Source organism: Monodon monoceros, unplaced genomic scaffold (assembly GCF_005190385.1).
Source record: "Monodon monoceros isolate NGI ecotype Baffin Bay Population unplaced genomic scaffold, NGI_Narwhal_1 Super_Scaffold_18, whole genome shotgun sequence".
Classification (NCBI taxonomy): Eukaryota; Metazoa; Chordata; class Mammalia; order Artiodactyla; family Monodontidae; genus Monodon; species Monodon monoceros.
Window position 1 is genome coordinate 93008598 of NW_021703774.1, and position 18408 is coordinate 93027005.

At 38.6% G+C, this 18408-nt stretch overlaps 1 protein-coding gene across 4 annotated transcripts in view; it reads right to left on the reverse strand.

Moving 5' to 3' along the window:
• The window catches only part of CDC14A (cell division cycle 14A), a 183492-nt gene that overhangs the window by 149500 nt on the left and 15584 nt on the right, over positions 1 to 18408 (reverse strand). For all 4 annotated transcript variants that reach the window (XR_003794349.1, XM_029227789.1, XM_029227788.1 and 1 more), the window contains exons 3-4: positions 15517 to 15592; positions 2483 to 2575 (exon numbers count right to left, since the gene is read on the reverse strand). Coding sequence is in view for 3 of the 4 variants with exons in the window: in XM_029227789.1 (XP_029083622.1) it covers positions 2483 to 2575; positions 15517 to 15592 (169 nt within the window). In the remaining variant the exon portion in view is untranslated. The remainder of the gene's footprint in view (positions 1 to 2482; positions 2576 to 15516; positions 15593 to 18408) is intronic.

An 18408-nucleotide genomic window follows, 5' to 3' on the forward strand; every position in this document is an offset into this window, starting at 1 on the left:
TTAGTACAAATTAGTCGTCAGTGCCCCTTGATAGAGGGCTGATACCACATATTAAAAAGAGGAACACCTTCACAGCTGGGGATTCTGAAAAATACACATGTACATAGCTCACCCCGTTTGGCTACACGGCTACTCCAAAAGTAAAAGTCTTTTGTGTCCAAGAAGATTCCCCCAGGAGATTATGACTTACCCAAATAGCAATATGTAATACATATGAATCTTAGCTGAAATGTATGTATAATGCCATTACTGTCTTCTTAAAATACTTGAGTCAACTATTAAATGCATACATATAATACAAAGTAAGGTACAAAATTTTCTTTAAGGAAAGTTTACAATTCCTGGTTCTCATATTTTTTAAGGGTTGTGTCAAAAAGCTCTCTGGGGAACACATTTCTAAAATTAGAAAAGAAAATCAACTGGGAAATGACTAGTAAAATAATAATTACACTGCCTCTCAGGACCGCAATCAGCATTTAAGACAAGCTCATGCTGCCCTCAGCATTTCCTTAGACTGCTTTTCTTTCATTTGGCTGCTTTAAAGTGGTGGAAACTTCTGCATTAGAAGATATATTTTATCCCCAAGCTCAACGCATCTATTAGAACTAAACTTCCATTCAAAATTCCAAAGGTGCCATGCTGAAATTAAGGAAGACACTAAAAACAGGAAGGACGGGCATTAAGAAAGAAAATAAAAGAAAGAAGGGGTGAAGGAGGGGAAGAGGGGGGAAGGAGCAAGTAGCAAATGACCTCTTCCTGAGGGCAATCCCTGTGACAAAGGACTCACGAATAACATGCTCAAAAACATCACAAAACCCCTCAGGAAGACAGGCTTGTTTACGTGGCTTGAATCCAGAGGTTATTACAGACTCTCCATAATTTAAACACGGTGTCAATTATCAGTTTCAAATAAATAGTAATTATCAAAGTGAAAAATAAGCATGCCTGCTTAATTCAGCTTAAACCAGCACTTCACTGAACCTTCATGCCAACAGCCAGCTTTTCATGCATGCTCTTAAAATAAAAGCAAGAGCCTGGCTGGCGCTACAAATAATCCTAGTATTCTCAGAATTGGAAGGAAACTTAGAGGTCATTATATCCAACCCTCTCATTTTACAGATAAGGAAACTAAGTAAAGCTAAGAAAGATAAAGTGGCTTACCCCTCATCCTAGAGCCACTTTAGGATGAAAAACTGTGCTTCTGATTCTTAGTCATGATTCCAAATACTATAGCATGCTGTCTACGGAGCAGGAAAGAAAAGTACCACAAGGGATGGCCCAAGGCTTCACTGTAGCCACATCCTGATGAGAAAAGGTGGACAGAGCTGGGCATCTCAGTTCTGGAAAAAAGGCCCCGGGCTGCGGTCTGGCTGTCAGCCTGCCCCTATCCGCAGCCTACACCCTGCAACAGCTGACAGTCTTTTCAACAGCACAGCTGGGCTTTTTCCCCCAAAGCTTTTGGGTTGATGTGGCAGAGTTTGATGTCTAGTAGCTGGTGCCTCCTTCCATCAAGGTCTTCAGAAGGAAGCCGCTGAAAGGTCATGCAGCAGTGAGCTTCCAGGCTTTAGAGAAATACCGACCTTCCTGAAGGATGAGAGGGAAAAGGACACCTCTCTCCCCTGCCTGCCCAATCCCAGTATATATAGAAAATTCTAGAAGTATTCACAACAAAATTGTGTAGCACATGGGCTTCCCTGGTGGCACAGTGGTTGAGAGTCCGCCTGCCGATGCAGGGGACAAGGGTTCGTGCCCCGGTCCGGGAGGATCCCGCATGCCGCGGAGCGGCTGGGCCCGTGAGCCATGGCCGCTGAGCCTGCGCGTCCGGAGCCTGTGCTCCGCAATGGGAGAGGCCACAACAGTGAGAGGCCTGCGTACCGCAGAAGAAAAAAAAAGTTAAAAAAAAAAAAAAAATTGTGTAGCATATTCATGGGGAACTCACATTTACATTTTAGTGCCTACAGAGAACAAAATTTCTAATCAAAATTATTTTTGAAAAGTCATGTCTAGTCATTAGGGAAGTTGCAATATAAGCAGGATTTATATCAGTTTGCTTACTGCAAACACTTGTATAAATAAATGGACTGATAATAATAATAATAATGATCCTCCCCCATGCAATCAAGGATTTCCTCTTATCCCCAAAAAAAGGAAACCATTAAGTCTTTAATAATCTTCCACTATATATTTGTTTCCTGTAAATATCCTTTCTGGGTATTCTTTTTATTAAAAACACCTATACAACTGTGGAATACAAGCTACACATTGCAGTCCCAAGATTCTCTCATTAGCTAATGGAAAATAAGATCCAAGAGTAAACAGATGATCAATACTGGTCCACACTTTCCATTCCAGATCAATTCCTAAGCTGCTAATAATCTTCACCATCTCCCAATTCCACTGAAAAAGTGGCCTGGATTTTATTTGGCAGTGTTAGCATTCCATTGGCCTGATTATAGAAAACAATCATGAAAAAAGTACTTACGGCATAAGCACCTATCAAAAATGCTGCATTTGCTCTTTTCCGTTGGTCAAAACAGGTGTAGTGCACAATTTTCTTTCGTGATAAACTGTATGACTAGAAAGAGGGAATAAAAAGAGTTCATGTAACCACAGAGACAATTCACAATCAGTGAAATTTAACAACTTTCGACTTCAATTTCTACGGCATTCATACATAAGTTGTACGGGATGGAGGGATACTAGCTCATACTTTTTACAGCTCAATCATAATGTAAGAATTAGCACATACCAAATATATTTCTCTCCAAGAAAGGAGACTGATACAATGGGAGATAAATTATTGGCATCTTTATTATAGCAGGAATCATTTTTGAAGATTTACTCTTGATCTTATACGTAAAGTCTATTCATCCTTTTTCATTCCCTAACACACCACACCCACTCCCAGAAAATTTATCTATGCTTTTCATATTATGCCATTTGTTTTTAAATGTGTCAACCAATCTATTTTCCTCTCTAAATATTTTTAAATGTCTATATTAACCAGAGCACCAATATTAATATTTTCTTTTTATAATGTTCTATTAAAAAATCTCCTTTTAATTACCTGAAAATAAATGGTTAATGGAAAAAAATGAACCATCAAAAGGATTATGTCAGCAAACATCTTAATACAATAGCCATATATTAAATTCATGGACTCAAATGAACAGTTATTAAGCACCAGCTGCTATACGCCAGGCAATATGCTGCATGCTCAACTAAATCCAAAATAAGCGACATAGTATATTGTACACATGCTAAACATGAAAAGAAGGTAAAAACAAAAAGATCTGTTAAAATGAAATCAAATTATTAGTAAAAGTTCAAACATAAGACAATGAGAACATGATACAACTCAATGAAATCCACTCCATTTCCTCATATTTCAAAACAGTTATATGGTTTTCCTCATATTTCAAAACAAATGGTTTTCAAAATACAGACACATAAGTACATTTTCATATTTATCTATAAATTCATACCAACTAGAAAGGCAGCTTTTTATACTCTACACACTAACCACAACCCACAGAATATCTGCTTTTAGAGCCCCCTTAAAAATGTAAGAACTCAACTATATACCTTTCTTTACCCTGCTGTTTTCTACAAGGAAAAGAAGCTCTTCTAAAACTCTGAAGTCCATTCTAAGATGAAACAGCAACATTCTGGCTTTAATGTGTAACCACAGAAAACATAGTTCTACGCATCATGGCTGTAAGCCTAGAAACCCTCACCGTCCCAAGTCAGGCATTTCTTTGATAACCAAGAATCATGTTCTGAAAATGGCACTGCTCTTTTATTTTTTTTTAAATTTATTTATTTATCTTTGGCTGTATTGGGTCTTCATTGCTGCACACGGGCTTTCTCTAGTTGAGGTGCGCGGGCTTCTCACTGTGGTGGCTTCTCTTGTTGCGGAGCACGGGCTCTAGGCGCGCAGGTTTCAGTAGCTGTGGCAAGAAGGCTCCGTAGTTGTGGCTCGTGGGCTCTAAGGCACAGGCTCAGTAGTTGTGGCACACAGGGTTAGGTGCTCTGCAGCATGTGAGATCTTCCCAGACCTGGGCTCAAACCTGCGTCCCCTGCATTGGCAGGCGGATTCTTAACCACTGCGCCACCAGGGAAGTCCAGCACTGCTCTTTTAAATTGAACTTTGAAAAATAAGTGTTTGCCTCAAACCTCCTTGAGGTTTGGTCTCTTATTACCAAAGTCCTTATTTCCAGACAAGCTTACTAAAATACCCCTATGATATAAAGTTTAAAAGAGTACATTTAAAAACAATAATAATAAATTTTTTTTTAAAGAGTACATTTTATTGAATTCAGGTCAGTGGAGTTAAAGCACACAAGTTATCTAAAGACTTCAAGGTCACTATCAGTGGTGTTGACACTTGTCTACTTACTTTCTCAATTTGGAATTGTTACCTGCTGGACATTTCTCATTTGTTTGTTTTTGCCAGTGATTTATCTCCATCAATAAGTTATGTTTGATTTATTGAAAGAAGAATCAAGGCTCTTAAGACCTAAGCTTCTTCTACTGTCTCTAAATCCTACACTACCTAAAGACTGCCTTACAGAGGCCATGACCCCGTTAACATGAGTCAGATGGAACACAAGGACTCAGCTCTTCTGGCTCTCAGCCTCTCACTATTTTCATTTCCTGGATCCCTAACACACCTCTGAGGAAGTTTAAATTATCTGTTTCGATGCCCTTTCCTACTAAGAGTTTAGGTTTCATAACAAGCTACTCTCATCATTAAATAATGTGGAATTAAATTTATTTTACAAATTTACTCACCAACAGTGACAAACTCCTATTGCTGTTTTTTCATCGCCAATGGTCTTTACTGTTGGATTGTTTTTGAACTTTTTGTGTTTGCTTCTTTTTTGTTTTTCTCTCTAATTCTAAAGTATACGGAATGCAGAGAACCATCCTACAATGGGAACCATGGGGACAGAATTCTGAAGGAAATTTTCTTTTCACTGTATACTTATACATTTTTTAAAGTAAACATAATACAAATTAAAATTTTAAGGGAAGAATTTTTTTTACCTTTACAAGCTTTCAGAAATTATATCAGATAAAGAATATTCTTCACAAAATCTACCTAGAAATTTTAACTATTTTAAAATACCTGGACTTCCCTGGTGGCGTAGTGGTTAAGCATCCGCCTGCCAATGTAGGGGACACGGGTTCGAGCCCTGGTCCAGGAAGATCCCACATGCCGCGGAGCAACTAAGCCCGTGCGCCACAACTACTGAGCCTGTGCTCTAGAGTCCGCGAGCCACAACTACTGAAGCCTGTGCGCCTAGAGCCCGTGCTCCACAAAAAGAGAAGCCACCACAATGAGAAGCCCGCGCACCGCAACCAAGAGCAGCCCCCACTCACCAAAACTAGAGAAAGCCCATGCGCAGCAACAAAGACCCAACACAGACAAAAATAAAAATAATAAATTAAATAAATTAAAAAATAAAATAAAATAAAATGGAATACCTCCTGTTGGAAGCTGCCTACAGGATGCAAACATAATTGACTTTTTTTAAAACATCTGTCACCCTACCTACTCACAAAATTTTTTTTCTTGTGATGAGAAATTTCAGGACTTACTCTCTCAGCAGCTTTCACACATGCAATACAGTGTTATTAACTGTAGTCACCATGCTGTACATTACAATAACTGACTTTTTAAAATGAGAGTTCTGTATCTGACTTTGAGGAAAGCTTTTAAAACTCCTAGCATTTACCTTGCTTAGGGTTAGATATTTTGGAATTCAAGTGTTTTTCTCAGCACTGCAAGTCAAGAAATGATCTTCTGTTTAGTGAAGCTTGGCCAATATCTCCTAGGTCAGATCACAGAGAGGTGAGTTCTCACTCAAGGAATCAAAACTAATTCAAAGTGAAGGATAACAGAGAAAAATCTTATATATTACAAGCCTTGTCCTAATTTCCCTCCCTGTCACAGCCAGGCCTTCCTCTTATGGGTCAGCATATCCCAGTCTTGCAGCAGTAACGCTGTTCAACAGAGGAGATATTCTGGTACTAGGATGAAAAATTTCAGGGATAACAAAACATTTTGCCAATCGTTCAGGTGGTGCTTTATATGATTGAGTTGATCTACACAACCTCTTTAACGTTTTCTCCTTCCAAATATTAAACATGTCCTTATCTTAAAAACAAAAACTACCTATTACATATCAAAGCACACTGATGACTAAAGTGCCTTTAGAGGAACATTTGGCTCGTCCTTTGAGATCTTTCATATGGAAGAACTTTACCATGCAAGAAAAGAAAGTCCTGCAGACAATAGGACTCTATTTTATAAATGAGCCCCGAAGATATTTTTTCAAGTTCTGCTGTAATATCAGGAGAATTTCATGCCTCCAAACTGGACAGTTGCCTCTTCCTTACCTGGCTGCCACCCCTACAGTCCAGTGTACCGGCCACACCCTTCATGGAGATTACTTGCTAAACCATACCATCACCTCTGGCTTTTAGTGAGCTCCTTGCTCTAATACAGATTCTTTCTGCTTTACATGAAAAGCTTAGAGATTACAAAAACACTGTGCACAATAGCAAAGTAAAGTTAGAAATTGGTAAAACAAATGAATATAGTCTTAAATATAAAGAGGAGGATGTCACAGAAGGAACACTAAGACCTCTGGACTATTTGTCTGCTCTGCAGCAAGGCTGCACATGACCCATTGCAAATTATAACATGCAGCCACTATCCACACTATATTGTAGATTTCTATCTGGAAACTGGAGTATACAGCTTTGTGAATCTTCTTAACCTAAGTGGACACAGCCAGCCCTCTATAATAACAACAACAACAGTAATATTTATTAGTCACTTGCTACATGCCATTATTTCTCAAAGCAGTAGGACAGTGCCAAAGGCGTCCAGTTTGACCAGACACAGAGTGACTCCCAAACCAGAGGTCCTGGGCAAGGCTGAAGTATAATGAGCATGCTGTGTCTCTCTTTTACCAAGAGAACATAAGCCTGGAGCCATGGAGGGCCTGGCTTAACACACTTGGCCAATAGCTCCCAGGCCAGATGAGAGAGTTGAGTGCTCTCCACAAGTGTGGTAGACGGGAGGAATCCAGAACTCTCTCACTGAGCTTGATAACTTGTGTAAACCTTAATTCTCAATTATAAGGCCATAACAAGTTTCACAGTTCAAAATTTAAATAATTCTCAGGTTGAATTGGTCAATAATTTTAAAACTTTTCAGAAATAAAAAACAAACTAAATTTCAATCTAAATTATATTTTATTATATTACCATATTGTATTTCATCCTCTTAACAGACTGATTCAGAGTCACCTAGAGAGCTTATTAAACCACAGATTGCTGGGCCCCACCCCTAGAGTTTCTGATTCAGCAGGGAAGGGCCAGAGAATATGCATTTCTAACAATTCCTTGGTAATTAATACTGATGCTGCTGGTCCAGGGACCACACACTGAAATCCACTGTGCTAAGATATTGCTAAATTTTGGAAAAGAGTGCATGAAAATGTGGGAAAAGGCCCCATTCCTGGAAATGCTCTATATGGATCCTAAAATACCGTCCATCTGGTCAAGTAGCCCCAAAAGACACTTAAATTCTTTTAGGAACTCCAAATCATGCCATGTGACTTTTAAAGGCATGTTATAGAAAACATATTTCCCCAGATTCCTCAGAAAACTTTATTACAATTTGTAAAGTCTTGCATTCCAGCTGATAACACTTAAGGAAAAAGTTCCTTTAATGTTTCAGTAACTAAGCTGCTTTAAATGGTGTTATTCCAGGGCTTCCCTGCTGGTGCAGTGATTGAGAATCCGCCTGCCAATGCAGGAGACACGGGTTTGAGCCCTGGTCCAGGAAGATCCCACATGCTGCAGAGCAACTAAGCCCATGCTCCACAACTACTGAGCCTGCGTTCTAGAGCCTGCGAGCCACAACTACTGAAGCCCACGTGCCTAGAGCCCATGCTCCGCAACAAGGGAAGCCACGACAATAAGAAGCCGGCGCACCGCAACGAAGAGTAACCCCCACTCGCCGCAACTAGAGGAAGCCCACACACAGCAACGAAGACCCAACTCAGCCAAAACTAAATAAATAAATAAATAAATAAATAATGGTGTTATTCCAGAGGTTCCAAATTCAGATGCCCTCAGGGGCCAAGAATTTAAAGTGGGTCAGCTGGGAAACTAGAAAAGCATGCCCTACCCAATGCAGACCTAGCTCTCATGCAGGAATCTGGGCCCAAATAAGATACCGCAATATATAAAAGAAGCCAGAAATCTGAAATTTAATGAAAATTTTCATAAATTACAGATGTTGACCATAAATTCAAAATTTTTAAACAGCATTCATGCCAAAAAAACCATGTCTGTGGACTGAAAGCAGCCCATAGGCAATCAGTTTGCTGAATCTGAGTGCTGGGATACTGCAGCTGAAGAAAGTTCTGATGATCCAATCAGCATGAATTGAGCACCTGTTGTGTGTCAAGCACAGTGCTGAGCAACATGGTAACAAGGGAAGCAGAACCCCAGTCTCTAGCCTTCTAAGTGCTCAAAGTCTAATGAATATTTGGTGCTAAACCAGGGGAAAATATTAGCCAAGGCTTATTACAAATGGAAGAGAATAACTACCTAGGGAGGCATTCACAGCACAGCAAGGTCCAATGGAATGATCTTAATTACAGGTACAATAATTGTTTCATTTAACAAGGTAAAAACATAGTAACTAAAAGATGGGATTTAGTAATGAATATCTATCAATTAACATAAGCAAACCTATGGAAATTTCCAGACCTGTACTGCTTACCTGAGTGAGAATTAAAGTTCTACCACTCTTACGTAAATCATGACAAGTGTGTAATATAGCATATAAATGTTTGATGGTACTTGTAAACCCAAGTAAAATGACTGCCATATTAGAAAAATACAAACTAAGATGAGGATATTGACCCCAGACAGACATTTTCTATCTCAGAAAGGAAAGCTATGTGAAAAGTTGCATTCTAATGGGATCACTCCTGGTGAAAAACAAGCCACGGCAACTCAGACAGAGAGAGAAAATGATGACATGCTACACAAATCACAAATACCCCAGGCTATCCTTGAGTTATGGTGACAGACACAAATCATGCACTTGTTCAGTTTAGGTCAGGAGACCACAAACTACTTAACCATTCAAAATTAAAAGGTGATGCCAATTAAGCTCAAAGCCAAAAAGCAAAAGAGTTAATGGCCAATTTTAAAAAAACAGATTTGGGGGGCAGCCATTCGGTAAAGTTGTTTGCCATGCTTAAAAGTAAAATCTTCAAGTCGAGTGGTTAGAATGGGATGTTTAAGCTCTGTCATTCGGCCTGATTAAGCTAAGGAAGACATTAGTGCAGCCTGGATTATATGCCCTTTAATAAAAAACAAACTGAGCCCATGCACTTCCCTAAACAAGCAAGCTCTGCCAATGATGGTGGTCAGATTAAGTAGATTACAGCACAGGGACCATGGTGACCAAGGCATCATTCTCTTACAGTGACTAGGCTAGCCCAGTAATGGCCGCAGCAATCAGCGTCTCCATAGCAATCAGTGGTCATTCCATTGCAAAAGCGATAAAAAGAACAGGTCTTCCTGTGAGCAGCCATGACCTCTACATGTTTTACCTCCAACTTCCCCAGGAAAGGGATATTCTTGAAAATTTTCTTTGGCTGTACAAAACAAAATACGGTTTATGTTTTTATTTAAAGCTAAAATAAAACAGATCGAATAGTTTATTTAAAAAGAAAACGGTGTCTCTTTATGGTCCATTTTGTTTCAAACCCAGTATGTTTCATTTAATGAAATGGCACCTTTGATCAAAGTAGAAGTCAAAACATCAAGAAAAGTTGCTCATAAAGGTTAATCGATCAGGCTGATAATATAGTTGAAGGTATTTGGGGATTCTCTATAAAAGGGGGTTTTCTTGCCTGAGGCTTCTGAATGGGCATAAGGGCTCCAGGCCTTGCAAACTCTAGGTAAGCTCACTCCTGTGGGAATTAACACTTTTAGCACCCCTGAAACCTCTTTAAACTACATGAACACTCTCCAGAATGTAGCTTGCTCTTCTTCCCCCAAAAGCCCATAAACCTGCAACAGAAGATAACCTCATGAAGAAATCTTCAACATGTTTTTGTAGTTATAATAAGAGGGTGGTCTGATCACTGTATCAAAAGAGTGCTTGTGTACAACCACCTGATACCGTGGCAGGTACCTGGTTACCAGATAGGATTACTGCACTGATTCATTCAGCAACAAGGACATTCCCTGAGCCCTACCATCTGCCAGGTACTTTCAGTGCTTTAATATAATCATCCATTTCACCATGCCCCCCTCCCCTTTTTGCTTTTACCCTGAAAGGGCCATGTGGGATGTTTTGTACATTTAAAATTACGTTTCTGGCAATATTCTTTTAAATCTTTCTAAATTGTCCCCAAGATTACTGTGATTGTCCTGTTGATTCATAAGAGCAGGTATTAAAAAAAAAAAAAATCACTGCCCTAGAAAACGTCCCCTTTTTTCAGAGACACTCTTTTTTCCCGCAGGCTGGGGTTTTATTTTTCTCAGAGGAAAAGTGAAATCAACAGTTAAAACTGTGTTGATTATTTTAGAAAAAGCCAGTTCAATCATATTATGTTTATAATACTGTCAAATTATTGAATCAGTAATTGAAAGATTTTCTTAACTGATTAACTTTGAAAAAGGTACTCTGCTTTTCAAAATACCACTACCTTGTCTTTAATTACTACAGTCTTCTCTTTTAGAAGCTCATATATTCCAGCCCAGTGTTCTTAGCATTGTCTGTGCCAAAAGTCCCTTTGAGAACCTATTAAAAAGTTATGAATCCTCTCAGAAGAAAAATGTAAATACATACAAAATTTTATATATAATTTCAGGAGTTTATGGATTCTTTGAAGTATAAGATTACAGTAATGGGTCTAGCCTATCAATCACTGATGACATTTTAAATTAAATAACATACACAGTTTTGCAAACTGTCCTCACTTCATTAAATCTTCTTCCTTTGACTGATTCCCTTATTATGGTAACTCTTGACCAGAAATAGCAAACTACTACCTATTACTGTGTAACTCTTAATACTTGCATTTTTTAAAGTATAGTTTAAAATGAGAAACAGGGTTTTTGCTGGTGGTAGTGGTTTCTGATTTTGAGTTTTTAATCTAAGTAAATGTGTAATGGATAATTTTCCATTTTAATTCATATAATTAAAATGAAGACCATTGGGAAAAGAATGAATACAAATACACACAAAAAAAATCAGTAAATCATCACCTCAAATCATCAACTTTAAAAAAAAACCTTTTAACATATAAAAAATAAGAAATTTGGGTTTGGAATAGAATGTACTGTAAAATATTACCTATCTACCTAAGGTATCAAATAAAGGGGAAAAAATAATAAGAGGTTTACTGGAAGAAATAAAAATTTCCAAAGTAGAAAATAAAATGCGCCTCAAAGAGTTAGGAAACCACACAGAAAAAGAATTCTAAGAAGTTCTTTGTTAAAAGAACAGAAGTTATTTAAGTTATTTTAACAAAAGTTATTTGTTAAAATAATGCCAATTATTCAGAGAAGGAAAGGAGTTTGAGGACCAAGTCAGTGGCATCAGATTGGGTATTTAAGATGTCACTAGAGCAGTTTCAGCACAGTTAGGAAGACAAAGGTAGGAGAGTAAATGATAAGAAATCAGTGTGAAGTAAGGATGTAAACATGCTGAGGGCAGGATATTGAAACCTCTAGAGGCAAAAGGATGGAAGAGGATCTGTAAGTCATGGGGATCATGATAAGGCCAAAGCAGTTTCTGTGTGTTTAGTGACCCTGTGCTGGACACTTGGAGACAAAAGTCTCCATCTTTTGATAAGGCATGCCTCCATCCTCTAGGAGCTCAAAGTCTAGTGAGAAAGATAGATGCAATTGAAAATTGCAAATTATAACTGAAATTATTATTTCAATTAAAATTAAAATTACAACTCATCAGTAACAGAGATCTGCACAAAGAATTACAGGAAAACAAAGGAGGCACCTCCCACTTTGTCCAGCAGCACAAGGAGATGCTTACTAGAGGTGGTGGTGCTTGCACAAGGTCTTAAAGAATGAGGAGTTATCACACCAGAGGGCAAGGGCACTCCAGCCATACTGGATGTCACACACAATTGTGTGGAGCAGCGCTGTGGTTCGGGGTAAAGTTCAAGGCTAGGAGCAGCAGGGGTACTGCAATCTTCAGTAACTCAGTAAGTTAGTGCATGAAATCATCCACTGGGAAGATGCCAAGGGTGGGAGTTGTCAAAGTGAGCAAGACAAAAGGCATGGAAGTATGGTGCCAAAGGTCTTACCAAAATGAGTGACCGTGGGCTGCAGACAAGAGACATCGGAAGGGAGCTGAGAGCCTAAAAGAATAGGGAGACTGAAGGCCTGGAGATTACACAAGGGTGAGAGAGACGATGTGGGAGGCGTGTAACAAGGGGGTACATTCAAAATCGGAAAGGCTAGAGTCTGGGTTCCAGGAGGCAAAGCAGCCGGAGTGGCAGGAACGGTCACTGGAGTAAAAAAGAAGCAGAGGAGCTATGAGGCCACCATGGGACAACAAGGGGAAGTTAGTCAGGGCAGTGCTGTGGGTGAGTGCAGCAAGATGATAAACCAGAGGCTGCAGCTACCAGTGAAGGTGGAGAGAAGTGTATGAATGATGCAGTCAAGGGCCTGAGAACCGGCCCCGACCTTACCCTGCAGCCTTGGGCAAGTCACATGCCTCTCCTGGGCTTCCCTTTCTGCACCTATGAAATCAGGAGCCTGGACTAAATGGTTATTTGGATTCCTAAAATGATATCGGATAGCTTTCGCATATGGAAATGATAGCTATGAGGCTGAGAAGGTGTTCGTAAACTTTGTTGAAGAACTGTCTTTATTGTATCTCCTATCAGAATTCACGAATGTTACCTTAGTAACTTTCTTTTGTATAGGACTTCAAAATTTACAAAGCTCTCTTACACATATTTTCTAACCTCTGTACATATATAATCCTAACCACCTTTCTGTGAAAGCTCTATAAGCCCTATTTTGGAGCTGAAGAAACAGATTCTACAAGGCTGAAGCGACTGCAGCTTTGAATTGGTAATGTCTTTTTCTCCTGATAAAGAGATTCTACTTGGTATGCTTTATTGAGATAACCCATGACTTACTAACATTTAAAATTCATTCCCTCAGCAAGTAACAAGGGTCCCACTAACTGTACTAAAGCTAAAAAGGTCATTCATTCCAGGCATCCATCAGATTACCTGATCACTGAAATGAACAGAGGGGACTGTCTGAACTTTATTAAATTTGTATAATGTTGAAAGAAAGCTTTGTAAATGAAAAAAATCTAAACAAGTCCTTGTATATGCTTACCCATACTGTTTAGTATAGACCATGACAGTAAAATAGTCTTAATTCAATCCATCTACTCTTATGTACTTGTTATGTAGAGCACTGAGTCAGACCAGAAAATTTGTTTTCCTGATAATGATTCCTTTCTCTTCAATCATTCCAGATAGTAGACAGGTTCCACACTGTTGATTATAATACCCAGTTCATACCAACTACATACTAACAGGACTAATCAAGAAAGTGAAGAAACTCCTAGGTCCTCAAAAGGAAGAAATGGCTTTTAATTATTTATGTATTATCCTTTCCTTGTTCATTCATCCATAAAAAGTCCATTTAATATTTTTTATTAAATCCTTTTGGGGATATTATTTGCTTCCTTGGTGATTACAAAAATTTTAACTTTATCTTTTAAACGATAGGCAGTAGCTTCTTTTCTGAAAAATGTAAGTAGGTTTAGAAATTGAGTTATTTGTAGTGAGGTGGATGGACCTAGAGTCTGTCATACAGAGTGAAGTAAGTCAGAAAGAGAAAAACAAATACCATATGCTAACACATATATATGGAATCTAAAAAATGGTTCTGAAGAACCTAGGGGCAGGATAGGAAGAAAGACGCAGACGTAGAAAATGGACTTGAGGACACAGGGAAGGGGAAGGGTAAGCTGGGACAAAGTGAGAGTGGCTTGGACATATATACACTACCAAACGTAAAACAGATAGCTAGTGGGAAGCAACCGCATAGTACAGGGAGATCAGCTCGGTGCTTTGTGACCACCTAGAGGGGTGGGATAGGGAGTGTGGGAGGGAGACGCAAGACGGAGGAGATATGGGGAGATATGTATATGTATAGCTGATTCACTTTGTTATGAAGGAGAAACTAACACACCGTTGTAAAGCAATTATACTCCAATAAAGATGTTAAAAAAAAACAGAAAATGAAATTTAAAAATTTAGTATGAATAAAAAATAAAATTTTTAAAAAATGTAAGTAGGTTTAGTTAAAGGAATGTACATACTATGTATTTCTGAGTCAGACACTACTTTAGAAATTAATCCCCTAAAAAGTTGATTACAACAGATCTTATGTGATTTTTGACTTTAAAAATCTCTCTTTGGTATCATTCCATGTCCATTTAGCATTTTGAGATCAATGGCAAAAATCTGTGAATTCATATTTTACAGGAAATTCTCCATGATAGACTGTCTTTTATACCTAAGTACAATAAAAATCAATCAAATCAAAAAATATCATTAAGCAGGTAATATATACAAGGCACTGCACTATGTCATGCCAGAAACATTTTACCCAGCAGAAAGATTAAACTATCCAAGCATTATAATTTAGTGGTTATCCTCAAGAGCATGCTGTGTAGATTTCACCTTGCAAACTGAAACATTTAAGATCCTCATTTAGAAAACTGAGAGAAAAAGATAAATATTTCTTTCTATGTGATGAAGTAAGTTTACCAAAACTAGGAATATAGATGTCACTCTTCCTCATATATGCTTAGAATTTAAGAGGGAAAAAAAGCCACATGTAAAATTTTAAAAATAGAGATGAATAGTGAATGTATGACCCAAATTTTGTCATAACAGGTAAAATCCATGCTCTATTGCTGCTAGTTGATCAGTCTCACTTGGCTGTTAACTCTACAGAGGTGACATTCAAGAAATACACAAAAATTTCAATCTTGATCAGATAGAAAAAGCTTATGCTCCAGAGCTCCTGCCGTGCAATGATGAGCCAGCCCCCTTCATCACCTGGTAACAGTGTCCAGAAGTGGACCTGAAGGTTTCAGAAAAATCATCCTAGGAGGGAATTTGATAAACTCATTAACAACCTGAAAGGATTTGTGTTTGCTTTCTTAGATCACTATTTCAATGACTTCATTCAGCTCATGTTTCCATTGATCCTGAAAAATGAAAGAGGTTAACATGTCCTTTGTGGGGTAATCAGGTAGATCAATTTCAACTTCTAGGTGAACTACTCACTTAAATTTCCAAAGATCAAGATTACCTAACTAAATGGTATATGCACAGCAACCCCACTGGTTAGATTTCACAGTTCAAATTTTTAATACCAAAATATAAACATCACCACAATACTCACTTTTAGTTTCTTGTTTAGTTTACAGCAGTATCTGTACACCATTGCCAAGTTCAGAGGTCCAAAATCTGCATAGAAACTGAGATTTTTTTTTTAAGTAGTATTTAGTAAAGATATTTTCAGTAACATCAATGCTCATTTTTATTTTCATTAAAGTTACAATCAAGTTTCAATTATCTTTGGAAATAAAGGTTAGTATACGACTGAATCATAATAATCCAAATAACTAGTGATTTCACCCTGCCAATGCCCTCCAGTTACTATAACCAGTCTCGTAACAGGGAACTATTTGGACAGTTTTGAGTTCCACCTCCTTTTATCTCCCTGCCAGGACATTAAGTAAAAGAATTAAAAAGCAAGCACTGAAAGAACCAACATGAACAAAACATATATGTGGCCTACACTTCCTGGTTTTATTTATCACCTACTTAGTCATAAAGCTCATGTACCCTAAGTTCTAATTCCAACTATTCCACTCAAACCTTGCTCTCAATTTTCAAGTATCTTAAATCCAGTGGTCTTATTTTCAGTTTCATTCTCCTTGGACTTTCTGTATTATATAACACCCTGGCTCGTCTCCTTCTCTCCACCCCTTTACATCTCCAGGATACACGCATCAGTGTGCAGATCATCTGCTGTCATGAATTAAACGATAACACTATGGAAAACAGATGGCTCCTAACCCAAAACCCAACATCAGTTTTTCCCATCTTCAACTACCTGCTGGACTTCCCATCTATGCATCCTTCCATCACCTGGAACTCAACCCATCTTTCCTTCAAATCAGCCCTCCAGGCTGAAAACATTTTGTTTCTCCCAGTTGCTCAGACATGAAACTTCCTATTAATTTAGTTCAAATAAATATTAATTTAGTTATTATATATCAAATAAGCTACTACTCTAAGTCATCCCTTCCTTTTCTATTCCTACTTTAGCAACAAAAGTCCAGATCTTTCCTCATCTCACATCTTTAGTGTTTTAATTCTCTCTCTCCTGCCCAGTCAACCTATATTCCACACTAGAAATTAATCTTTATAAAATCTCACTTCTCACATATCCTCTCACTGTTCAAAAATGTTTAATGGCTCTTTACTCCCTTCAGAATAATTCCTTGGCTCAGAAATCAAAGCCCTAACCATCACACCCCTAGCTTCCAAGCTGATCTCTCCTAATAGTTCCCATATGGAATCTTCATTCCAACAAATATGTCCATTCCTCATTCTCGAATACTCCATGCATATTCTTAATCCAAGCCGCTGCTCAGATTGGTCTCCTTGCCTGGAATGCTCTCCTTTTCTCTTTCTACTACCCTCTAGTTTCCTCAAAATCCAGTTCAAGTCCTACCTCCTGCACTCACCCTAAGAGAAAACTAACCACCCTTCTCTCAAAGTTCCCAAAACTTATCATCTGAGCCACTGTTTTGGCCCACGACACATACTATCACATACTATGAATTATCTTTTTAAGTGTAGATCCTACCTGGCCAACTACAGTGTAAGTTTCTCACTCAGGGACTGGACATCTTGAGAATGTCCTGCTCATAATAAACTTCAACAAATAAGTCTTCATTATGACTATTTTGCTCATTAATGCCCAAATTCAATTTAGCCTAGACTATAAATTTACTAAATATCAACATGTTTCCAAAAAAAGCATCCCCAAAAGACATTTAATTTTTAAATAAAAATAAGGATTTAATTTTTTCTGCTACCCAAATTACACTACCATAGATATGTCGTTACAAATCTGCCAAAAGCCTCTTGCCTTACTTAAGAATACTATACTTGGGCTTCCCTGGTGGCACAGTGGTTGAGAGTACGCCTGCCGATGCAGGGGACACGGGTTCGTGCCCCGGTCCGGGAGGATCCCACATGCCGCGGAGCAGCTGGGCCCGTGAGCCATGGCCTCTGAGCCTGCGCATCCGGAGCCTGTGCTCCGCAACGGGAGAGGCCACAACAGTGAGAGGCCCGCATACCGCAAAAAAAAAAAAAAAAAAGAATACTATACTTGTATATTTTATCCATCTTAAACAAGTAGACAATATTTTGGCCCTTATATTCAAGGTAACATGAAAATTAGCCGTTCCTGCACACAGGTTTCATGAGAGTAAGAGTAGACTTGCCAAAAAAGGAAACCTGCAACAATTTGAAATTAAAAGTTCTTCTATTTCTAGTCCCCAGTGTGATGCTGTGCTCTAAGTATAAAAAAATACCCATGAATCCAAAATGAACTATGCCTACAACAATTACCGACCAGCTCAAGCCCTGTCGACAAGAATCCACTCAAAAGAACCAAAATGAAAAGACTGTACAAATAAGTATGTACCAGCACTGATTAAGGCAGCCTTGTTTCTATCACAGAGATTTCCTTATCCTTGGGTTATTGTAAGCAAAACTCAACTAATATATCTTATTTTGCTACTTGAACATGAATTTTTTTTTTTTTTTTTTGCGGTACATGGGCCTCTCACTGTTGTGGCCTCTCCCATTGCGGAGCACAGGCTCTGGACGCGCAGGCTCAGTGGCCATGGCTCACGGGCCCAGCCGCTCCGTGGCATGTGGGATCTTCCCAGACCGGGGCACGAACCCGTGTCCCCTGCATCGGCAGGTGGACTCTCAACCACTGCGCCACCAGGGAAGCCCTGAACATGAATATTGAGACATAGAACTTTAAGGTAAATCTGGAATTTTTAGTTAAGATTATTTCAACTTTTTTAACTCACTGTGAACAAATTTTAGGAAAGCATATAGAATTCAGGTCATCTAATTCCAGTTTCATACTAACCATTATAAGCCAACTTCAATTCCAGACTCAAAGCTATTCCTAACAATAGAGCCAGCTTAGCCACACGTACTTTTGGAAGCAACATGGTTAATGAACACACCTATTTCACCA